Below are 26,428 nucleotides of genomic sequence, written 5' to 3'. Positions count from 1 at the left end.
GGTCACATTCCGTTTTTCTAGTGGTTTTTATTTATTGGTTCAAGAATTTGTAGGTTACCTGTGTCCTAATTTATTAATTCCATAATGATTCTTTCCATAGCCTTTCCAGATTAGTCTGGTCAGGCTTATTGGTCTGTAATTACCCAGGTTGATTGCCACTTCACCTTGGTGCAAGAGAATGACTGTTGCTGTCCTCCATCCGGCATAGAGCCTGTTTGGATGATGATACTGAATAACCTCTACAGGAGTCGGACAAGTCATTTTTCAGGCTGACCAGTAGGCAGCCTGCTTATGTTATCCAACCCCATAGAAATAGTGTTCTTGGCCTTGGAAAGCCCCTTGAAGACTTTTTCTTGGGAGATGTGAGGGAGAGGTGTAGGGTATGTGATCTGGTAATATAGGAAAGGAAAAAGGAAAAATCAAAGAAAACTTTATTGTCATTCAGAACTACACAGCAGTGTAGCTGAATGAAATTACAATGCTTCATTCTCAATGCAGGAAACAGTTGCACATATAGATAGAGAAAAATTAATAAAGTATCACAGTAGAAATTTAATAAGTAGCAATTTGTAAGTAAAGTAGGCAGCAGTGACCCACACCCATCCCAGAACAGGAGACAAGGAAGACAAGGAACAATATGAGGTAATATTGTAAAAGTGAAACAATAGCAGCATATCTATGATTAGACTGAATTATTGCAGTTTGTATATTGCACTTCACAGTCCTTCAGTGTGTAGGTGCGCCACCTTTGTATTGCACTTAGTTACTGCACATCCATAAAATAAGCCCCTTGATAGGCTTGTTATGTAACAGACGTCATGGTTCGTTTTTCCAAAGAGTTCAACACTCTAACGGAGAGCGGAAAGAAACTGTTTTTTTAGTTTGGTGGTCTTACAATGCAGGCTTCTGTATCTCCTGCTGGAGGATAGGCGAGTGTACAGACCATTGGCAAGATGTGTTGGTTCGCTGGTAATCTTTTTGGCCCTGTCTACGCACCGGCATTTGTGCAGATCTTCCAGAGGAGTAAAAGAGGTGCCAGTGATTCTTTCTGCTGACCTTACAACTCTCTTGAGAGCCTTCCGATCCTGATTATTACAGCTTCCATACCAGACTGCAATGCTGCTAGTCAGGACACTTTCAATGATGCCCTTATAACAGGTCTGAAGTATGGAACTTGGTAATTTTGCCTTCCTAAGTTTCCTTAGAAAATGCAAGCATTGCTGAGCTTTTTTGACTGTGCTGGATACATGGACTGACCAGGATAAGTTCTCCGTGAGCTGAAGACCCAAGAACTTTGTACTCTTGACCCTTTCTACTGTCATCCCTTTCATCACTAGAGGTTTGTGTGGTACTTGAGATCTTTGAAATCAACAGTCAACTCCTTTGTCTTGCTGACATTCAGTGCTAGATTGTTGCTGTCACACCAGACCAGTAGTTGATCAATCTTGTTCCTGTAGGCCTTCCTCCTCTCCGTCTTTGACCAGGCCTATAACAGTAGTGTCATCCACGAATTTGATGACCCTATTAGTCTCATGTGTGGCCATGCAGTCACGTGTCAGCAGAGTGAAAAGGAGAGGGCTTAAGACACACCTCTGTGGTACTCCTTTGTTCTGGATGATACTTCTGGAGCTGTTGTCTCCCACACAAACTTTTTGAAGCCTTTCAGTAAGGAAATTCAGAATCCAATTGCATAAATGAGAGTCTATGCCCAGTTGAAGTAGCTTCGATATCAGATTCTGAGGGAAGACGGTGTTGAAGGCAGAACTGAAATCGAATAGCAGTCTTTGCCTTCTAAGTGGGTCAGTGTTTCATGGAGAGCTAGTGAGATGGCATCTCCTGTACTGCGGTTTGTCCTGTATGCAAATTGCAGTGCATCCAGTGACACAGGTAAGATTGAGGCTATATGATCTTTGACCAGCCTCTCCAGGCACTTCATTACCATTGAGGTTAAACAACCGGTCGGTAGTCATTCAGAGTTGTTGGCTGTGGTTTCTTGGGTAGAGGAATGATAGTCATCTCCTTGAAGCATTTCGGAACACTGGCTAGATGGAGTGAAGTGTCGAAGATGTCAGTGAGTACTGGAGCCATTTCTGTTGCACATTCCCTTAGTACCCTGTGCATGATGTTGTCTGGGCCAGCTGCTTTCCTCGGGTTGGCACATTTTAGGGTTCTAGTGACATCGATTGTATTGAAGCTCAGCACCGCTGTATCCTTGTCTTCAGGGATTCTGCATGCTGCTGTTTTGTTGTCAGCATCAAACCTACTGAAGAATGTGTTCAGTTGGTTCAAAAACTCGATGCTATCATCACATGAAGCTGATGTAGGCTTGTAGTCTTTGAATTCGGTTTGATTTTGAATTTGGTTTGAATTCCTTTCCATAGTTGCCTGGTATCCTTCTGGTCCCTGAAATGACTTTGGATTTTTCTGCCATAGGATCTTTTAGCCTCTTTGATACCTCTGTTCAGTTTGGCTGTGGCCACACTTAAAGCTTCCATATCTTGGGATTTGAAAGCTGCATTTCTTACTTTCAAGAGCTTGTGCACCTCACTAGTTAGCCAAGGTTTTTGATTTGCTCATATGGTGATGAGTTTGGTGTTTGTTATATTCTCCACACACTCAGAAATGTAAGCTGTGACTGAGTCAGTGTGTGTGTCCAAGTCAACATGGTTGTTTGTCACAGCAGCCTCTCTAAATACTGACCAGTCTGTAAAACTGAAAAAAAGTAGGAGTTTCAACTAAATTTGTACAGTGATAGATTAGCTATGTCTTCTGGGTTTGAGTATGTGATATCCATTATTATTAGTTCTGTGGAGTGCTGGACATTGTTTCTGAGATTTCTAACATATTTAAGGAAGTCTGTTTTTAACTTGTATGTGGATTTGGGTGATTTGATCCGGGTCTGGAGTTTCTTGTTAAGTTTATCAAGGGCAGTATTGGTATCTTGAGAGTTAAATTTATCTTTGCATGTGATGAGTTTTTTTTCTTCTATTTTAAAGCCTGTTTATGTTAGGGTTCCACCACAGGGCTTATTTTTTAAATATGTAATTGTATTTATTTCTCAGTGGGACAGACGCATCTCTGAAGGTATTTGCAACAACAACAAAATAAAAACTTGTTATAACTTTTTTAAAATGTATTACTCTTTGTGTTTTTTCTCTGTCAAATATTGTTTATTCTTCTGTATTTGTTCTTAGTTCATTCCCTTCTAAATACCTCAGAACACAATATTTTTGTTTTTCTTTTTTCTTTCACAAATATTCCAATACTGTTATTATCTGTACTTGATAATAGCTTTTTTATATTAATATTGTGTAATAATGTTTTTCTGTCTATGCTTGGAGCTTTTCTCCCCAGGCCTCTACTGAAAATGGACATGTATCCAGTTAGACTAGCCCGGTCAACAAATGTAAATAAATAAATAAATAAATATGCATAGAATATGGCAGTAAAGGATTCTGCATAAGCAGCGTGAGTCTCAAGATGATGGAACTGTCTTTGGAATTTAGTCAGTTCATCACTTAGTTTTACTTAATTAGCCTTGATGTAATCTCGGAGTACTGAGGTATTAGGAAATGCTTCTAGCTTCAGTATTAAAGAGAATGTGACTGATTTGTGCTTTCCTCAATGTTAGTAAGAACAAAGTCCAGAATTTTATTGCCTCTGGTTGGGTTGCAGAGTAACTGGTCCAGAAAGTTTGTATTGATAAAGTCCAGAAATTTCTGGGTATATATATATATATATATATATATATATATATATATATATATATATATGAGGATGTATAAGAATTCCCAGTTTATAGAGGGGGTAATTGAAGTCTCCTAGGGGAATGGTGTTTGGCTTTTTGCATTGAGACTCCATACTAACTAGGGGGCAGCATGGTTTAAGAGGGACATACAAGGAGTCCAATAGTTAGCTTTGTTATGATAAGGGGTTTCTGAATACAGATGGCTTCCAATTAGCCTTTTATCTTCTCGCAGTGTCTTTATCAAACATTTACTTGGGGTCATTGAAGGGTTTCAGTACAGGGACCTCATGGTTATTCCATATTTGGCTATTTACTGCTAACCTTTTCCAACAACTCACCAGATTGGATCCTCCTTTACAGAGCACTTACATTATTTGGAAAAAGTCTTCTTTTTACTCTTTCATTCTCACCTTCATAATAACTATTGTGGATTGCATTTCATGCTATGTTTTTTCTTTCTTTTTTTTTTTTTTTTTTGAGTGCTCGTCAACTAAGTGACTTGGTTCTTTGGTTTCCTGATATTACAGATTCCAGGTAAGGGTTCATATCTGTCTTCTTGGACTTAGGAGAGTGATGATTTTTTTATAACAGAGTTCTCCTTAGAACTAATTTCTCCCACTGACTGCAAAGCTGTATAATTCTTTCTTATGTTTACTCCTAACTTTTTCATTGTTGCCATTCTTGTGAGTGGTGTATTTTCTTACACAAGTCTGGAATGTGATTGTTCATTTTCTGCTTTCTCTTCCAAAGATGTTTCTGATGATGGACTTTTCTGGAAGGGTGAGCAGCTTGTTCAAAGAGCCATCATGTTCGCTTCCTAGTGCTTAAAATGGTAGCTTTGATCAATTGGGTCTTGGAGACTTGTCTAAAACCAGATTATTAGCTAATCTCAACAGAGAGTGAAGTGGTAATCTGGTATTAGGGTTTGGGAGGGTGGCCTAATGGTTAAGGTGTTTGCCTTACAACCACAAGGTACAGGGTTTGAGTCTCACAAGGGATAATTGGCTAGGCTTAAAATGTCTCGCAAGGGCAGTTAGCCTAGTACTAATCTATGAACCTATAACAAACAAGAGGGAATGTGTTCTTGTCCTGTTTGGAGAAAAGCAGTCCACATTTAGGAGAGTGCCATGTTTTTCAATATCTTGCTGGTAGCAGTTCGTATTCCACTGGAGTCACACTTCTTATGATACAGAAAGTTGCACCATCAGTATTTTATTAACTCATAAGATGTCATAAAACAGTGTGCAGATAATTTTCATTGTTTGAGGCTGACCAGAATTTAGTCTTGTCCCCCTGGGAAAAATCCATTTTCCAGAGTTGTGATCAGTCTAGACTGGCAGATGATAATGGGTTCTGTATCTGGTCTTAGTTAGACCCTTTTCTCCATTTCCACAACTTCCTCAGCTGCTGGCAAAGTTTTGGACAGACAAGCCCATGCTTCTTCCCATGTCTTCAGTTACCCTAGTGGATCCAACCCTTTCTAAGGAAAGAGGCTCCCTTATTATAGAGACAAGATTGTTTTTTGTCTCAAGTCTTGGTTGCCTCAATAACTGCTATTATTCCACACATTATTTGGCTGCTGTTTCAGAAGTACTTGAATGTTGTGAAAAGTATTTTTTGTCTGTTTATTACAGCTGCCTACTGGGCAACATGTTAAATATTCACTGATTCACTGCTTAGTTATAAAAAAAAAAACAAAGAAAAAATAATTTCCCTTGGCCAGAGAATATCCAGGACTGTCTGTCTTTTTTGGATCTAGTTTTCCCTGTTGTTTGTTGATTAGTAGCTCCTCCCAGTTTAGCCAGTTTGTTCTCCATCACTGTGAAGAGATTCAACAAGATGGGGCCATCAGGGTTGATTTGAAATGCTCGTTCTTTTAAGCCCTAGTCCTTGCATGCACCTAGCAAAGTGATAAGGAGGGGGCATGCAATGAGCTGATTGTGGAGGCAGCCTCCTTACTACCATTACAGGTATTTCCTCCAAGCAGCCCTGGCCCTCTGAAGCATGATTGGTGTTTTCCCCCATATTGCACCATGGAAATCGCAGGCAAGTGGGCCACATCCTTTCACCATTACCCGTTTTTGGTTCCTCCAGTGCCAGGTCCACTAATCAAATCCTAGTCTCCTGCACTGTAGTCAGGGTTCCATTCCTCTGTGCCACCGCCACAGAAGCAGGCATTGTCTGTCTTACTTTTGATGTTGCTTCAGTTGTCTTTCAATTTTTTTAATTTTTTTTACCTTAGACACCATATTCTTATGCTGTTAGCCTTCCACAATTTGGCTGTTGGCATAAATGTGGCCATTTCCAGCTGATTAACTAGTTCCTTAAAGGGATTCTTCATTTCAGGTCTCCTTTTAAAAATCCCTGCATGCTTAGGACCTGAATTTTATGATTAGCAAGTTTTTTCTTTCTCCATTTGAACATGCTGTTACATTGGTGTGTTATAGACAATGTTGCTGGTTGCTGTAACTTTTGCTGAGCACATTTTTAGATGTAAACATTTAGTAAATAAACAAAATCCCTGTTTATTTTTTTTCTCCAGGGATTACAGTTTCCCTGCAGGACAGAGCAGACGTTTATCTGATTGTTATTTAGACAGTGCACATGATTGCCTGTTCACCTTCTGTTTTTATGTCTTAAAGCCTCAAACCATGAAGAATGCACTCTACATACCCTTAGTGTGTGTTATTATGTCCAGTGTATCTCGGAAGGGTCCGTGACCATGAGAAAACAGACATGTCTATTTATTGAACTCCCATTAGGTTCCATAGAGACCACATTCATTCTTTGTATAGTTAGCACACTATTGTGTTGTGCCATCAGCAGCCCTCCCCCCACAGACGTTTGACTAACGCTGTCAAATTCTGTGCTGTTGGTGATGTAATGGCTTTCAGTGCTTATTTGAGGAATGCATCAGCAGTTGCCACATGTACAGCTAAAAAATCATTATCTGCTCCCTGCTTAATTAAGCTCTGCAACCTGGATCTCGATTCTAGAGGCAGGACTTCAGTTGACTAGGCTGCCCTTTTTTGTCCTGAGTCTCTTGCCATAGGCTTGTCTACTTCTGCTCTTTGTTTTTTCCTTATTACCTAGGATTTCCCAAGACTGACATGAGTCTTTGAAGACATTTTTCTGTAAAGACCATATACTGTTGCTGCAAATTCTCCAGATTTGAAGGGTGAATTTCCATTCAAGCTGTCAGTGCAGGCATGAGAGAAAATCTCATGGTTGGAGACTTGCAGCTGGAAAATCTAGGCATCGATAAACAGGTGAGTAAGACAGTCCATGTAGTGTGATACTTGTTGTTTACCAGAGGTAAGAGTTGTTTAAAGGTGCAGTGCAGGAAGTACAGGGCATGCCCCCATGTAATGCGTAGTACTTTTTTCCATCAGAATATTTCGATGATCATTCATCTGAAGAATGATGGGTTTCATATGTATACTGTATATATGAAACTCCATACTTGATCCATTTTTCCTCACTGCACAAGATCTCCAGAATAAAACAAATTACAAATATATGAGTACTCACCATATCATTTGATTTCTGAATTGACTGTTGTGCATGCCATTTCCACTGATCTCTTCCTCTTTCTTTCTTGGACTTTTCAACATCATTGAATACTTTTTGTGTTTATGCGGACTGTCTTCAGTTGTAAATTTTTGTTGTTTGTTTGTAGTTTTCTTACTGGTGTAAGAAATCTGGGGGAGTTAAAAATGGAGACCTTTGAAAAGGTTGTTCTCTCCGTTATGCAAATTTGGGAACACCAGTGTGTGTGAAAGTAGCATTCCCTGACCAAGTATACATACATACATACAAATATTTGAAGCTCGGGCATTAATGCCCTTCTAGCTTGCCAATATACCAAACACTTGTTCCCATAATGTGTCCAAGCTGTTCTTAAAAATATCTAAACTAGTATGGAAATTCAGACATTTTGAAGAGCTGTATGAGAGTGCAAAAGAAAAAAAATCCAAGTTTGAACACTATGGAGAGCACTGATATGGTGAATACTCTGTAATTTCATCCATTTAAAAGTTAGTTCTTGTTTTCAGTTCTGCTTCCTTCATTTTTCCTCTTTTCTGGCCCAAGAGTGCTCACAAAATACATGGTAGTAGTATATACCTGCCTTTGCTGAGTAGGCAGAATGTACTTTATAGGATGGCAGGAATTGACTGATGTGAATTTGGCTGAAGAGCTTTTTCTGAATTCTCTTTCCTGCATTATTTGGTCAGCAAAAAGTAACTGCTGAGGTAATTATAAACCATCAAAAAGTACTGCAACCAAATAATGTATATTAAGTTAAGGGTGCTGGATGGGGGTCTTCTTTATATAAGAGGGCACGTGACATTCAGTCCACTTTCAGTAACAAAATGATTGGTAAAGAAGAGTCATTAAATGACTCATTGGCTGAAATTCATTCATTTATAATGGAACTTGGCTTTCCCTACAATTAATGATTCTTGGTTGCAAAGTAGCAAATTTCCTAGAGCATCTGACAACATCAAGAACTTCACTTGCCAGTTCAAGGATTATCTGTCAGTAAGGACTCCAAGATCCATTCAATTTTGTTTCTGCATAGCAGCTTTCATGTTGAATACTCAGCCTTATTAATTTCAAATACATAAAGAAACAAAATAATGTAATTCTATCACTGTTCTTCTTGCTGACATTTCTGTATTTGCATGTCAAATTCAATACACGCTAGGACTAGTGATATCATGCATTCAGTCTGTGCCATTAGCAGCAATTTAAATAACACCAGATCTCATTTATCCATTGACTGGAAGAAGGTGAAGGCGACACCATAAACATACATGTCAGGTGTAGAAAATGTTGCATCAGGTCCCTTATATGGTGATCTCACATATGTACACTATTTCCAAGAGATAACTGTAGTTGCATTTCAGAATAATATTTTTGTGGAGAGTGTTTGTTCAGACCTGGGAAGAATCCTTCATTTAATTAAATGTTTAGTACTCAGGATAGTCTCATCAACCCACCAAACTTTAAAATTTAATCTTTTTATACATCTGATTTGTGTTTTATCAGACATTGTGATGATGGTATAGTACCTTAACAAACAAGAAGACATAAAGTCATCTAAGATTTGCAGACAAACTGTGACTTTGGAAATGAATGATCCAGAATTAGCCTGGGTTCATAATATATATTAATATTATATATATAATAATAGATAGGAGTCTGCAGTACACAAATACCAAGTTAGAGCCAGCTGTAGAAAATTTTTGGTATGTTCCTTGCGGACTGCATTGTAGCCATGAGATATTCCCAACTGAATTCTGTGCAACTGTGCCCAACACAGTGGGCTCCTTTTACTTTTATCTTCTCTGAGATTTTTAAAGCAGAACATAAGAGTAGACTTTCAGTATCTTGGAGCTTAAATTGTAGTGCATGTACTAATTTTCCCCTTAGTTCAAAACATTATCCTAAGGGTAAGCAGAGGAAAGCCCATGATTCTTGTTTCCAGCAGTCTTGGCTAACTTTGTTCTATCATTTCTTGTGATCTCTTAATCCATTTCCACAGCTATGTAGGATATCCAAACTTATTGTTTCCACCTTTATAACTACAGGTCAACAGTAATATGACTTCTAACCTCAGAATTTTCTTATGCCATCATAGAAATAAAGATTTGTGGCAAAATAAGTACCTCTTTTTATTCATAAAGCTGAATATTTATTAACTACACTGAGTAGCTGTTTTCAGTTTTTGTTGATAAAACCTGCTCAGAACATCTGCCAAAAACGAAAGTATACATCATCTTTGTACTGGTACATGCAAGTATATGTCAGGGATGGCTTGAGAGGAAGAACTAATGGTTGGAAACATGCAGCTGGAAAAATCTCACCACCAGGAAACAAACAGGTAAGATAGCCCATATAGTGATACCTGCTCTAAAGAGTCACTTTAATAGTCTGCCGTTACTTTTAATATCTCAGACATTGGTACCTTCACTGTGCTTTGATTTGCCCACTTGGCCTTTGATCAGCTGTACCTGCAAAGTTCAGGGACTGTATCTGATACAGTCAGATTGGTATTCAGTCCTGGTGATATAAATTATATCCTTGTGGCAGCAGACATTCCAGAAAGTTGTGGCACATTCTGTAATCTCTTTCAACCATCTTCTGATTGCACTGCCTCCCAATTCTGTCCCTGTAATCCACTATACATCCTACACTAATCATGGTAGTAGCATGTGAAGTCTTTTTTTTTTTTTTAAGAAACTCACCATGCTCAAAAAATAATATTTAATCCTGACTCTGTGGTGAGGATAGAGCCCTTACTGCAACCCAGTTATCCTGGGTTTGATTAGTGTCTTCTACACAGAAGAGGACAGGAGTGGCAGGAATAGGATTGTAGGAATGTGGCCTGTTCACCTTTATTGGGTGAGGGGGATTGCATGCACTTTGGGGGCACACTGAGTGGTGCAGTTTCCCGGGTGGGAATTTGGGAGACCAGAATTCATGCTGTGTGAGGAGGAGCAGGGACACTTGAAGAGAGTGCCCCTTACAGAACTGAGGGGATGTCCTCCATGAACAGTCCATTGCACACTTCTCTTCATCACCTAGCTGTGTTTATACTGTTAGGACCAGGAGAACAGAAAAAATATCAACCAATCCTGATGGCTCTCTAAATGACTTTCCTTCTTAGTAGACCCTCACTCCAGTGAAGGAGAACAATTGAGTCAAATGGGCAGGAAGGGGTCTGATGATACACAGACAGTGGGTGTAAAAAGATGTAAAAAAAAAAGTATTGTGTGAAAAAAAAAGTCTTTTTCAGTTGGCAAATATTGTAACTTTTCAGTTGCTTAGTTGTCACTCATTTGTTGATTTTATTTTTCATCGCTTCTACCTTGTGTTAGTTTTCTATGTTAGTTTTTGGTTACATCTGCTTCTGGAGCACTGTTGTTGACTACTCATTTGGTATTTTTTCTAGACTTATCTTAACAAACTTCATGATGAAATTGGTAGAACTTTGGAAAAAGTTGCAAATCGAGAAAAGTATATCAATAGTCAGTTGGAGGCACTGATTCAAGAGTATCGTGCTGCGCAGGCCCAATTGAGTGAAGTAAGAAAGTTCATTTTGTTAGATATGCACACTTAATGTTAATTGTAAGCTATACAAATTCAGAACTTTGTTAAAATAAATAGTAACTCGTTTGCTTGATCGTTTTCCCTGTTAGGCAAAAGAACGTTATCAACAGGCAAGTGGAGGAGTAACAGAAAGGACCAGAATTCTTTCAGAGGTAATCTTTTGTCAAACATTTTACTACAGCAGGCAGTTGGTTCAATAGCTTAAAAGAAGCAGCAGATCTGGAGACCATGATTACTGTTTCTCACTACTTACAAATAGAAAGCCATTTTTTTCTGTATGCTTTCTTTGGTTAATGATTTGTCTTGCTTTAGTTTTTTTTTCTTTATACTCACTTCAGCTGTCACTGAGCAGAATGTAATTTTAAGTATCAACAATTTTTTGTGTATGTGACAAATGTTTTGTTTTGCCCATATGTGAAACATTTGAACAAATGCTGCATAAACAGTGTAACAAGTTGAAATATTGGGACTTGGAGTACCAAGTCCGTTAATGTAGAAATTGAATGGCAGAAAATCAGGATTTACATATAGTAAGTCTGAGATTGCCCTTTCTTGGAATGCATCCTCATCTCCAAGGTATGGTGATCAAAGAGTTGGTATATGTAAGTTTGGAGGTTTGGCTCCACATCGTTAAGGAGAAGAGCAAGCAAAGTTCAATATTCACTCTTCAAATTTTTTTTTTCAGTTGTTGGGACTCAACATTACAAGTCCTACCAGTACAGTGTAGAGCCATCTATTTGATGCAGTAATTTGGCTGTATTCAACAGGTAGCACCTTCTTTTAATCATGAATTAAACAGCAGTGCTTAAAGAATCATAGAATGACCAGAATCAATGCAGTTATAAAAACTAATTGCATCCATAATGAAGACAGTAAAATAAGGAAGTGCAATACTGCAAGAAGCTGTTTCTAAATTAGAACATTTAACTACATTGCCTGAAAACAATTTATACTAGCAGTTTTCATAAATGGTTTATGAAAATATCTTTCAAAAAGAGACCGAATTCTGATCTAAAGATTTTGAAAAATGAGGACAATATATGTATCAAAAGATCATAGAAATGTTCTAATATTTCGGGAGATACTATGTGAACTGGAATTGTTTTCGTGGTTGTTATGTATTTACAAGATATTGTCTGTTATATAAACCCTTAAAATGAATCTCTGTAAATTTTTTATGAAATGTTTAACAGAGGGGGTGTGAAGCTTAGGGTTTTATTTCCAGGTCATCTTTTTGCTGTTAAATGCTTTTTTTCCATGTTATCAGTTGCTTAAAATAAAACAGCCAAAAGATATTTGTTTTGCTTTTTTTAGTGATCTACTGTTGATGCTATACATGCTCACAAATTGTGCTTGCATATTTATAGTATTATTTAAGTAAAGTGAAATGGTCACCTTACTTGAGATAAAAAATATTGATTGGTCCAGTGGCACAGCTGTTTGAGTTATTCTCATAAGTTTCGTAGCATGCTAGTAATAGACCAGGTTGCATATGGGGCAGAATCAACTAAGCATTATCATGTCAGATGCCTGACGTCAGGGTTGTCTGTATGTTAGTCTGAGTCTCGTGTCAGGCAAAATTTACAGTATTTACACCTTCTTAGTACTTTGTTCCTCTTGGTTTACCTTACTTAGTGAAAAAAAAAGTATTTCAGCAGTCTGTAATATCATATGGGTGTTCTCATTTCCATGGTTCCCTGTGTCAGTGCAGATTTTATGAGTAGTATCCATGGTTATAATTAAACCTTCATCACTCTTATGCTTGTTACTGATACCAGCCTTGTACGATTATATTCAAAAATGAATTTGACTCAGGCGATTTTAAATTTTTTTCTTATTTCTGTAAAAAGTCTGTTGAATTCCTCTGAAGGTCTGAGTAAATTCTGCTTAGTTTTAAGTGTATGCATTTAGAATTTATTTTCAACATTTGTATGCTTAGAACCATTTGGATTACCTTTACAGAACCTGTATGCAGTCCAGTTGTTAATAGTATTAATATGTTCATCATATTGATCACGGCTTTGGTAACCAGCTGGACAGCTTCCAAAGCTTCAGGGCACCTTCTATATGCCCAAAGCATTAGCCCAGCTCCAGCTGAGCTAACTAAAAACACAGGTTTGGGTGTCAAGCCCTTCAGAGTTTTCTTGCTGCCGAAGAAGTGCTCCTTTTCAGGCTTTTGAGGAGCGACAGTTGGCTTGTGCTGTTCCTTTGCTAGACAGATAAGTTCCCTTTGGGGAAAAACCTTCCATATTAAAAATGCATTTTATTGTACTTTCCTGCTTCAGAAAGTTAGTTTTAAGCTAGAAGTTTATGTTTTAATGGAGTGTCATGAGACTTTACTGCACTTTTAAACAGGAGCGCACTTTTTCTGTCAGCATAAAAGTTGTTTAAAATAGTCAAAAATCATTTTTTCTACGGATAAATTGTTTTTATTTTACTTTTTGGTGCTGACATAGTATTTAAAAGTGCTTTTTACTAGTTATTGTGTGAAAAGAAAGTGACTTTAATGTTTAAAGGTTTTAATTTTTATACATGCTTTTGCTGCTAGTTTCAATGGGAATAAGACAGCTTGACTATGGAACAAACTGCCTGTCCCATGATCAGTCCTTCTTCCAACCATAGAAGGAAACCACAACAGGCTAGCAGTTGCCTCAGCTGCAAGTGGGTGACTCAGCTATGTCCATAGCTTATTCCTCAGACCACTCATCTTTTACCCCAGATCCCTCTGGTGTAGTACCTACAACCACTATGCACTAGGGGTTAGCCATGTCCATGTGCAGCTGTTGGGATCCCCTCACTGGACAAGAGAGAGCCATTCTTGTCAGTCCCAGGAGAAGGAACATATTCCTGTTTAGTCAGAATGTTGTCCCTGTCCCTGGAGAAGCTGCTGCTGCCGCCAATAATAACACTGTTGGCTCAGTATTTCCTGTCAAAAACAAAACAGCAAATTAAACAAGTATCCACTCCTCCGGAAATTTCCTTAGACAAATAGTTTACTGGGTCTGGCTCAGGGTTTAACGTAAGCTATTGATCTTTCTTATGAGTTGGTTTCTGGTAAAAGAAAGAGGGATTCCTATTTTCCTGAAAAGACTCAAGATTCTGAATGTGAACAAGAAGATGAAGGGAAAGATGCAGCATTTTTTCCTCAGATTTCTAATTCAGACTCAAAGGATAGCAATGTTTCTGATCCTCCCTTTGGAGGTTTCTTTTTCTCTGATTCTTTTTCTAGAATGTGCCAATGTTTTCAGAGGGAGAGCACAGAGGTATATACTCAGTTACAGAAGGAATTTCTAGAACCTTCATTTCCTCCAGTTCTGTTGGCTTTGGGGGATGTGTGTGTTTCTGCCTGCATTTTTCCTGATAATCAGCCTGCTGCCACTAAAAAGGCAGATAGAATATATAAAGTTCGTAAGTCTTTTAAGTTTTTATAAACTCTTCCCAAATATAATCCAGCTAGGAACCATGGAAATGAGAACACCTATGACCCAGCTCTAGCTTTAGTTAATCCTATTGCTACTAAACAGTTGGGTAATTCTAATTCTGCTCTTTCTGGCAAGGATGGGAGGTATGAGAAAAAAGTGTATGCTTCTGTAACTTTGATTTTCAGAATTTTGAATTGTTGGGTTCATTCATATGTTAAAGATTATTTTGATTAATTGTGAAAGGAGGAATGTTTTGTCTGTAGTTTCTTTTTGTGAGGAAAAATTGACTTTAAATTATTTAGTTTCATCCATTTTACAGGTCGCAACTTATTGTTTGCAGTGTGTGTATAACTCAGTTGATACTTTTTCCAGAGCTATGGTCACAGGTACTGTTTTGCAGAGGTTTACCTGGCTACATTCTCAGAACTTCCCAGATGATGTGAAAAGTTGTATTTTAAATTTTCCTTTGGGTAGAGATTTAGTTTTTGGCCCTTCTGCTGCAGAGTTTTTGAAAAAATGTGAGAGAAAGGTAAGTTGATTTTGTGAATCTCTAAGATTTTTCAGCCCTACTCTTCAGCGGTGCAGCGGTAGCATTGTTGCCTCACAGCAAGAGGTTCTCACGTTTGATTCTTGGCTGGAGTGCGGGGAGTGCCTTCTGTGTGGAGTATGCATGTCCTCCCCGCGGTTGGGTGGGTGTTCGAAAGACGTGTAAATGGGCATGCCTTCGTTGAAGGTTGAACATCGAGCTGGCACCTCGGCATTCATGAAAATCTACTGCCAATCATTAGCGGGCTGGAGTTCCGCTGTGGCAACCCCTAACCGGGAAAAGCCGAAAGACAACAACTCTTCAGAAAATTCCAAGGGATTTTCTAAATCTCTCACCCAATTTTGTCAAGAAATAAAATAAACAGTCTCAGCAAAATGCTGCTAAACAGACATTCAAGAAGAAATGTCAAGGGGGCTTGAAAAATAATTCAGGAACCCCCAAAACCAAGGACAGTCCAACAGGTCAGAATAACTATTTAAGGGACCTTGCCCCCCCCCCCACCCTTCCCGCTCTGTCAGTCCCTTTTTCCACTCAGAAAGTCTGAATCTGTTTGCTCTATGGCAACAGATTGTTTCAGACAAATGGATTCTGGAGATCTTTGTCTTTCCAGGGGGTGATTCCTCATCCACCAGGCCAGATCAAACTCTTCTATTTCTCACTGTCCATCATATATGGTTCCAGGGACTGATAGAAGCAGTGTCTTCAATCCAAATTGGGAAGGTTTGTATTCAGTGATGGATGTTTTTATTGCCAAAGAAAAAATGTTCGGAAACCAGTTCTGGATCTTTTTTTCCTAAACCTGTTTGTGGCAGTACCCAAGTTCAAAATGCTGTCACTTCACAACTTGTTACCTCCTCTTCCTCATTTACATTTTCTGATAACACTAGATTTAAAGATGCTTATCACATTCTTATCCATCCAGACTTCAAGCGTTTCTTAAGGTTTTGTGCATCTGGATCACATTATCAGTTCTCTGACTTATCCTTTGGACTGTCCACTGCACCAAGAGTATTCACAAAATGTCTAGCTCCAGTTATAGCTCATTGCAGGTTACATGTTATCCACATTTTTTGTGTTTAGACGAGTTGTTTATCTTTGCAGAGTCAAAGTGGCAGGAATTTCTCACATGGGTGAGGTATCTCTTACACAAGCTGAAATTTCAAGAGAGCATTCAGAAGTCTTTTTGCCTCCTTCACACAGGCTTGTGTTACTGAGGTGTCAGTGAGACACCTCAATTCAAAGAGCTTTTATTCCACAGGAAAAAAAATAGATTTATATATAGATTTATTTATAAGATTTTCCACTTAAAACAAATTAGTCACTGTGAGGGAGTACCTCAGGATATGGGTCTATGGCAGCTATGACACCCCTGGCAATACTCCACATGAGAAAATGCAATTGTATTTTGAAGTCTCTTGGCCCCAGCACCACACATGTTTTGTCTTTTCAAATCCTAGTGTTGTGGTTTGTCAGAAGAGAAATTACTTTGTGGAGACAGCAAATATTCCTAAATACAGTTCTCCCTTACTCCCTACCTGCTCTAAAGCAGTCAGTCACCACAGATGCCTTAGACTTTGCTTGGAGAGCAGTTTCAAGAGGGATAAAAGTGCAAATTGTATGCATCACCAAGGACAAATGCAGATGTAAAAGAGATGCTTGCCTTGATTAAACACAGAAAACAGTTTTGCTTATTGCTCTGACCTGTGCAAGAAAAGTTCTGAGTAGCAAACTCATATGGTGATACAGTCGTACCTCATTTTCCACAGAGACAGGATTTCTTTGAGAATGAATCCTTCTTTTATGCCTAAGGTGGTATCTGAGTTTTGTGTAATCCAAATAGTTCAGCTCCCAATTTTATTTCCTGAACCTAAAAATGAGGGAGAAATAATACTGTACCTTGGATGTCCACAGATGACTCTGGTACTATCTTGACAGAACTGAATCTTTCAGATTGTCTGGTCAGTTGTTCATTTCTTGTGAAGGTAAGAAGAAGGTATAACCTGTGTCAAAGCAGACTATTTCCAAATGGTTATCTCATGCTATTATCTTTTGTCATACTCACCACAACAAAATTATTCCAGACAGGGTCAAGGCCTACTCTACCAGAGCCTTGGCTTCATCTCTGGCTTTTTAGAAAGGGTTGGATTCTAGAAATGTTCTAGAAGCAGCAGCTTGGTTGTCTATACATACTTTTACCAGGCATTTCAAGCTTGATTCCTTCTCTGGGGCTAGATCAGGGTTTGCTAAGACCATTTTCCAGGGTCTCCTGGACCGTTCACCTTCCACCTCCCAAAATTTGTAGTCTGCCCATACAGCGTAGGCTTCTGCAGTAGTGATCAATATGATGAACATAGTACAGTTGTGTAAACAAACATACCTTAACAGTAGATGTCTGAAAATCGCTGCTGTAGTAGCCGTTTCCTCTATCACCCTTGTTTTTTGGTGTGTTATTTATGAAACAGTGTGGACTTTTATTTTTTACTGTTGCTAACATTGTTGTTTTAGGGCTCAGCCTCCCTCTCTCTGTTGGCATAAAACCTCTGAAGGGCTTGATACCCAAACCTGTCTATTTAGTCAGCCTCAGCTCAATCTGACTAATGGTTTTGGCATGTGGACCTGAGGCTTTGGAAGCTGGCCATCTCTTATATCTGAAGAATTCAGTGCTGCCTTTTGTTGGTTCCTTCTTGTTATTTAGACTTGTATGCAAGCACACCACAGTATATTAACTCTTAGTATGAACAGCTGTTTTTAAATACTGGATTGTACTAAGTACAATAAATACACAGAGGCAAACTGCTTCAGTTACTATGACATTTCTGTTACATTTGACTTTTGTTTCTACAAACACGCAACACATATGCTGTCAGCTCTCTATAGCAAATTCCCAAAGTCTGTTTATGCATAGTTAAATTTATACCAGAAGGTCTGGTATTTTTCTCAAAGTCTGATGTAATACAATTCTTTCTTTGTATAACAGTTTTCCTTTGTTCCCTTGTCCTTGGTTCTTTGTAGTTTGATGATCCATGGAAACTCAGTCTTGCATTCCAGCACTATGTGGATCTTGATGTTACATTTCTTTACTTCATGGATGTCCTTGCAGCTGTCATCTACACAGTTATTTTTACAGTCTTTGTTTCTCAATAACATACTCCTTCACATGGATGCCAAAATCTTAACTATGCTATGCCATCACATTTACTACTTCATATTTTTTAGCATTTTATTCTATTTCTAAATTAACCCTTTATAATTCATATTATTCTTGCAGCTTTTATTCAAACTAATAATCATGCTAGCAGTAGTTTGAAAAGACAGTATATGCTATATAGAACAGAGTATTCTTTCAGTTCCCCGTGTTTTTGATTTGTTTGAGGAACGGACTAAACTTCACTTAAAGAAAAGACTGCATTTGTTTCATTAGCATTGCTATTTACAGCATTTACCACTTTGCTCATATTTACAATCATAAGTTGTTGAGTTGCTGCAACTCTTTGTAACCTGCACCATATAAAATAATTGTAAGCTGTTATTATTATTATGACTTTTAAAACTATTAACACAGGATGTATTAACCAATTTAGCAATTTGGTCCCAGATGATGACCATCTTCTGAATATGTCCCACCAATTATGGGCAGTGTCAGCTTCTGTTTTTGTCTTTTACTATTAACACTGGGCTATTTGAAACCACACACACAAACTGTATTGCCACTTTAACAAACATTTTGAAATTTGAATGCAGTATTGTCCATTTATACTAAATTGTAATCTATCAAAGATACTTGTAATGACTTACTAAATAGTAGGATTTCCTTGTGCTTGTAAATGTATAATTTGTGAGATATCTTGTTGTACTGGTTTTTATACCAAGCTCTTTTAAATCTGAATTTGGTATCTTTAAAACTTGGAAATGTAATATTGAAGTGCAATATTGTCTTTAACCCATGGTCCCTTTTTTTGCATTACTGTGTTCTTTATACAAATAGAGTATTAGTAGAAATCATACCCTTTTCTTCCTCTGTTGAGTTTATTCTTATTTTTGTGTTATTGTCTACGCAGTGACATTTTTGCATGATGTCTTCCCTTGTCAGAACTGTTACATTTTCAGGAGGTAATGTACAGCATTTAATAGAAATAGAGTTGTTTATTGAAATGTTTGTCAGTCTTTGATTGTTTCTCTACTTTTATGTATGCCTGACCTTGTTTAGCTAACCATGCAGTTATATTGGTGTTAAATGTTATTTTTTTAAACGTACATGCTGTATGCTTTTTACAACTGAAATTGTCTTGTGTTCTATTTTGTGTAACATTCGTGAAATATTGTAATTCCCTCTGTTTTGATGTTCAGAATGACGCAAATGAAATGCAGATGTCTGTGTTGAATGCTGCCTTGTCTCGCACCTGCATTTTTATCTATAGTCCTTGAAACATGTTCCAGACACTGAAAATTCAGCTTGTCTCAAGCTGTACCAGAATATATGTGTGCTACCAAACAGAAATACATGTATTTAACTAAAAATATTATTTTTACATATATTATAGCAACAGATGTGTATATGCATCTAACTAGCAAATAGATGTGCACATGCATTTGTACATATTTAAGCATATCTATCACTGTATACATTCCCTCTGTTTTATTTTAAATTTAAAGCTGTTTATAGTTAAGTTATATTGCTATTAACTAGAAACACATTGGGAAACAAAACATTTAGATTTCCTTTTAATACAGCAAGTTAACACAGTTTAATATTGTCAACACAATGATGGCAACCATTACTGTTAGAACTGGATGAATCTGAATATGACTCTATACAGTGATGTTTTATACTGCAATTTATTGACAATGCTTGAGAATTTTATTGCAAAGGCATTGCAGTCTTGTTTTTTTGAAAAAAAAAAAAACACGTCACAAATGTCAAGCTTTGACTTGTTACTATACATATACATATAACACTTGAATGCAAAATTGTCTATTTACATAGATAAACCATTTACTATATATTGTGCAGAATATACTTGCTTGTACAGATTGTTTTTGCATTTGTATATACATGGCTGTAATGTACACTCAGTCTAGTTTTTAAACCTAGCATTAAACTGAAGCCTGCTAACTACATACCTTTTGCAGTACTGTTTACACAGTTAGTGTAAAATTGAAAGTATGCCCTCCCCCTGTAGTATACATTATTTTATTGCAGTATTGTTTATTTGCTTTATGCTGTGAGAATTGAATGTATGCTTGCCCTTTGGCTGGTATGTAGACTGTGACACTTTTCTCTTACACATTTGCTTATTTATTTTGCTGTTGCCTATACTGTCAAAGTTGTAATAGGAATTGCTTTTTTGAAAAGACATTTACTGTTACTAGTAGTTATTTGTACCCTCCCTTTTTGTAAAGGGACCTGCATAATTTAACTGCATACTATAGCCCATGTACTGACTGTACTCACAGTATTTACTTGCAAACAGATTATTAATGACATATATGCACAATTGTGACATTTTAGTACAATTACTAAACAGGATTAGACTTTTGTGCTTTTTGCTTAATGCTGTACATGAATACTTAACAGTAATGTTTTAGAAAAACGTAAGCCATTTGGCCTGACAACCAGTCTTGTTTCCTTGACCTTATAAACTTCAGTACCAGTAACATTTTATCTTTGGCAACAAAACACGAGGCAAAGGTCTTCAGGCACGCTGGTCCAACACAATGAAAGTATACAAGTGAACAAGTAGAGTATATTTAATAAAGCGCTTTTCGTCGCCTTACTTAAGTTACTTACTTGCTTACTTACTTGCAACTACCCATTCCAGCCAGGAAAGATTTGAGGTCACATACTTTTTTTTTCTTTCTGCTCATTTGAGACGCTTAACTCCTTTATCACTTACTCGTACCCTCAGTCATTCTTTAAAATATTCTTGCAACTTGATATAAACATTCGTAATTTGCCTAAGTATGCATAATAATGCTTTTGAAGACTGTTTTTGCTGTAGTCTATGCTATTTTTTATGCTATTATACAATTACAAAATATTGTAAGAAACAAAGGAGATATTGACTTAACTAACACATTCTTAAAACAGATATATTTACATGATTTACATTTGCAGTGCTCTGCCTTTTGCTGCACTTAGATAAAAAAAAAAATGCATGCATGTCAGTCTTGTGACGTCATGTCTTTTGTGCGTTTAAGTACTCTCATTTGATTTCTATGCCCTAGAACTGTTTTATTTGAAATGGCTTTATAATCACTATTTAAATGCATTGCTTTAACTGAATGAAAGTTTATGTTGTGTACTCTTAACCATTTTCTAAAGGTAGAACGGTACGTCGTAAATTGTTTCTTAGCGCAGTTAACTGCTGTTTCTTTAACTCTTTACTAACCAGATTATATTTGTCAGTATTCTGTTTTGCTGACATTAAAGCTCTTATGCACTTTTGAAAAAATGTTTGCATATGTTGTCTGAACTTTTTGAACTCGCTCTGTTTTAGAAGTTTATTAAATCTTTTTGTCAGTTCACCATGAACTTTGTCTCTGCTCGTATGTGTTTTGTAATGTGCAGTGGGTTTATGCCACATTTGTCTAGCAAGATGTACAGAAGAATTTGTAAATAACTGACTTGACTGATATTGTAACTCTGAAATTAACATTTTACATGTGGTGACAGGACATAAACGTTTACTGTCATACAAATGATGTTGCTGTTTAAGATACCAGTCAAACATAATGCATTTACATAAAGCATTGTCATTAACTAATAAAGTACTGCATGCGCTACAGTTGTGATTATACCAGTCTTTAAATCCTGACAATACATGTGCTGAACTATTACTACTGTGTACCTGAAAGGTAGTGGTACACTTTACAGTTCTGTTGTTTATAACATCCATGCTGTAAAATGAAAAACAAAGAAAAGAATTACCAGTTTCTGTGTGGAAGGTGGCCATATTTTCCGTCGAGAAAGCCTGGAAGTCCCTCGTTGATTCTCCCAAAAGTTGGCCAACACAGCTGGCAGATTCAGCTGTGCAAATGTACAGGACCTGTGAAACTTGCAGAGATGCACTGTTCTGCTGCGATACTGTGCAGAAAAAGGAGGCAAACGTTTGCTTTGCCACTGGACGTACTAACTGAATAAAATGAAAAAGTACTTGTAGTTGTCACAAGGAGAAACCATGCGGTCCGTCAACTGTGGCTCACCATTGAAGAATTCTGTACTGCCTTTTGTTGGTTCCTTCTTGTTTAGATTTGTATGCAAGCACACCACAGAATATTAACTCTTAGTATGAACAGCTACTTTTAAATACTGGATTGTACTAAGTACAATAAATACACAGAGGCAAACTGCTTCAGTAAACTGCTGTAGTTAGTACGACATTTCTGTTACATTTGACTTTTGGTTCTACAAACACGCAATATATATATGCTGTCAGCTCTCTATAGCAAATTCCCAAAGTCTGTTTATGCATAGTTACATTTATACCAGAAGGTCTGGTATTGTTCTCAAAGTCAGATGTAATACAGTTCTTTCTTTGTATAACAGTTTTCCTTTGTTCCCTTGTTCTTGGTTCTTTGTAGTTTGATGATCCATGGAAACTCAGTCTTGCATTATCTGAAACGTGGTGTTCCAGTACTATCTGAAACTTGATGTTACATTTCTTTACTTCATGGATGTCCTTGCAGCTGCTATCTACGTAGTTATTTTTACAGACTTTGTTACTCAATAACATACTCCTTCACATGGATGCCGAAATCTTAACTATGCTATGCCAGCACATTTACTGCTACTTATTTTTTAGCATTTTATTCTATTTCTAGATTAACCCTTTATATTTCATATTATTCTTGCAGCTTTTATTCAAGCTAATAATCATGCCAGCAGTAGATTAAAAAGACCGTATATACTATATAGAACAGAGTATTCTTTCAATATCCTATGCATGATCTAACCATATAGCTTAAGCCACTGCAACAGTGACCATTTGAATATCTACTGTTATGGTAAGTTTACTTACACAACTGCACTTTTTCCTTCCTGCAACAGCTGAGGAAGTCGCCTCCATATAGCTTATCTCTGTTATTACACCTGCAAACCCAAGTCAGGCTTTCTCATGCACCGAAATCTTCAGAGTCTCATTCTTGTGGCAAAGATGTTCTGGCACTCATTCATTTCAAGTGCCTGGTTTCTCAGGACATGCTAAACTTCATGAAGCAAACCAGGAAGCTAGGTCAAGGGAATGCTGCCTGGCAAAGTGAGGAGATTCACCATTTTATGCAGCAAGAACTGTCAAAGCCCCAGATATTCAGGGCTGCACCTGTTACTTTTGTATCTATCATATTATTTTGCAGTAGGACTTTCCTATTCCTCCAGTAGTACACATGTTTCTATGATCTGCACATGACCTTCCTCTTGATCCACCCATAGCAACCCATTTGTTCATAAAACAGATCCTGAAAGGGGTTCTCCATCTCTGTTCTCCTAAGGAGCTGCCCCCACCTCCTTAGGACCTTAATTTCATCTTCAAAAAATTTACCTTGGATCCCCTTGGGTCAGCGTCAGTCATTCCTCTGAAATATTTTCTCTTGGCACTATGCGTAGCAGCTGTTAACTCAGCCATGATGACTTCAGATTGCAGGCTGTGATGAGCAAAAGCTTTATTTAACATTTGCTTGCCAGGATAGTCTGACTGGACAACAAGTGTCTGTTTTCGGTGGGGTCCTGGGGAGAAAAACTCTATAAGTTTACAGAGAGAAGAAAAATTTACAGAAGAGACATTACAGAGTAGTAGACTTTACAGTCGTTAGTATACAGTAAGAGGATTACACAAGATATTTCACAGTGTACAAAATATAATATAGAGTAGATAAGAACGTGCAGAGAGCATTGCAAGATATTTCACAGTTGAATATATATATATATATATATATATATATATATACACACGTATATATATATATATATATATATATATATATATATATATATATATATACATATATATATATATATATATATATATATATATATATATATATATATATACGTATATATATATATATATATATATATATATATATATATACACATATACACACACACACATACACTCATATATAGGTTAGTGCTTACACATGGATAGGTATAGTTAGATGGTGTTGTTTGTGTTGTCCAGGACAGATGGGGTGTAGAAATAGTAATGGATGAGACTTCAGGGGGTCAATTACAGTTGCATAGATGGTTGGTGAAGAAGCATGTTTTAAGTAGGCTTTTGAAGGATGGTGTGGAGTTTTGTAGTCTGAGGTCAAGGGGAAGGTTGTTCCATATTTTTGCTATTTCATGGACAAATAGTGATTCCCTGGAGTTGTTTTTGCATGTGATGGTTTCAATTAAGGCTTTGGTGGAGGACCATAGTTGTCTATTTGAATTGTAGAAGTTCAGCATGCCAGTCAGGTCAGGCATTTTTTTTGGGATAGTACAGAATTAGATGAGCTAGGCTGAGTTGGTGGTACATTAATAGGTTTGGAAATTCAAGCCAGTGCAAGGCTTGTAGGGAAAGGTAGTGGTGAGATTGTGATTTGGCATTGGTAATGAATCTAGCAATTTTTTGTAATAGATGGAAAGTTTATTAAGGTCAGTTTTGTAAAGATTAGTTAGAATTGGGGATGCATAAAGTAGAGTAGATAGGAGGTAGGTCCTGACTGTTGCAGTTCATGATTCGGTGGTTAGATAACTGTTACAGCGCTAGAGAGAACCTATTTTTTTGTGGACTTTAGTGATGATTGTTGATATGTGCTTTGTGAAATGAGTTGCTGGTCAATGGTAACTCCTAGGAGTTTAGCCTCAGTGAGGGGGGTGATTTAGATTTTGCTGATTGGGAGTATAGAGAAGGTAAGGTTGCTTGTTTTAGTAGAGTAGAATAACATTATTTGTGTTTTATTGGGATTTAGTATGAGTTGTGAGTTAAGCCAGTTCTCTGTTTCAGAGAAGGCTTCTTGGGTGTTTTGTTGGAGAATTTGGATGTTGGGTGCAGAGCATATGAGAGTTGTGTTGTCAGCATATTGGAGTATGTCGGCTTTAGAGGTAGCTGAGTGGAGTTGGTTTGTGAAGATATTAAAAAGAAGGGGTCCTAGGACTGATCCTTGCGGCATGCCTAAGGAGGTTGGGAGTGGGGAGGATAGAGAGTTATGCCATTTGACGGATTGTTTTTGGTTATCTAAATAGCGTTTAAACCAGAGGAGGGTGGGGTTAAGGTTGAGGTCAGAGAGACAAGACAGTAGTTTATTATGTGAGACTGAGTCGAATGCCTTGGATAAATCTTGGAAGGTAGCTGAGACAAATTTACCTAGATTCCTGTGGGAGTTTATAGTATTGGTGATTTGAGTAGGGCAGTGGTGGTGCTGTGGGATGAGTGAAATCTGTGTTGGGTTAAGGAGAGAAGGTTGTTGGTGAGTAGATAGGAGAGGAACTGGTGATGAATACATCTTTCTAGGATCTTGGAGAGGGGTGAAAGAATTGCAGTTGGTTGATAGTTGTAAAGGTCTAGGGAGGGGCCACCCTTGTGGAGTAGTATGATATATGAGGTTTTCCATAGGAGTGGAATGGTGTGTTCGGTGATGGATCTATTTATTAGAAGTGAAATGGGATAGGCTATAGCTGTGGATGCAATTTGGAGGTATTCAGCAGGAAGGTTATCAGCTGCAAGGGTGGTTGGTTTGAGTTTGGCTAGGTGTTTTTGGATAGTAGAAATAGGAACAGACTTAAGTGTGAAAGGTATGGTATTGATTTGGGCCTGAGGTGGTTGTGGGTTGTTGCAGGAAGTGATGATGTTTGAGTTTGATTATTGAGGAGGTGAAATAATTATTAAAGCTGGAGGCTATGTCCAGGTCTGTACCTGTTATATTGGGTGTGGGAGTGGTGGTTCTTCCGGGTTGTAGGATGTTATTTATTGTTGCCCAGAATTTTTTGGTTTGGTACTTATTTGTTTTGTTGAGTGATGCAGTAATTTTGTTTATCGAGCTTAATCTGCTTTTTTGCTTTGTTTCAAAGCTCATGAAATGTTTGCCTAGCTGCGGGTGATCTGGTGTGGTGACAGGTTTTCCAGGCTTTATCCTTGGCTCTAAGTAGGGCTTTTGTGGTTTTCTGGAGCCAAGGAGTGGGGTTGCTATGTATCCTGATAGTTTTTAAGGGTGGTAGTTGGTTAAGGATATGTGGAGTTGACGTAATCAACTGCTTTGTCTAATGAAAGGGTTTTGATGGGAGACCAGTTGCAATGTTGCAAGGCTCTTATGAAGTGGTCTCTAGGAAAAGTTTTGTAAGAGTGGGTTTGTAGAAGGGAGGGAGAGTTAATTATTTTACGTTTTTGCCTAAGGATAAAAGTGGGGCTGTGGTCGCTCAGAGAGTTTGGTAGGGTGCCACATTGATGGGCAGTATTTGGTTGATTTGCGAGGATCCAGTCAAGCATAGATTCTCTTTTTGTGGCCTTATCAATGCATGTGGGAGTATCTGTAAGTTGGGTAAAGTTATATAGGTTAATGTGGTGGGTGGGGGTGGGAGAATGGATGGAGTTCCAATCAATGTTTACATCACCTAGC

General features: G+C 37.6%; 1 protein-coding gene across 1 annotated transcript in view; it reads left to right on the top strand.

The window, feature by feature from the left end:
- IFT57 (intraflagellar transport 57) overlaps window positions 1-26,428 on the top strand; it is a 771,045-nt gene that overhangs the window by 594,940 nt on the left and 149,677 nt on the right. The window contains exons 8-9 of the mRNA XM_044064661.1: window positions 10,707-10,838; window positions 10,954-11,016. Of these exons, the coding sequence (XP_043920596.1) occupies window positions 10,707-10,838; window positions 10,954-11,016 (195 nt within the window). The remainder of the gene's footprint in view (window positions 1-10,706; window positions 10,839-10,953; window positions 11,017-26,428) is intronic.

Source organism: Protopterus annectens, chromosome 3.part0, assembly GCF_019279795.1.
Source record: "Protopterus annectens isolate FY-2018-M chromosome 3.part0, PAN1.0, whole genome shotgun sequence".
NCBI lineage: Eukaryota > Metazoa > Chordata > Ceratodontiformes > Protopteridae > Protopterus > Protopterus annectens.
Note: the sequence above shows the minus strand (reverse complement) of the source record. Positions and strands in the feature narration are given on the sequence as shown.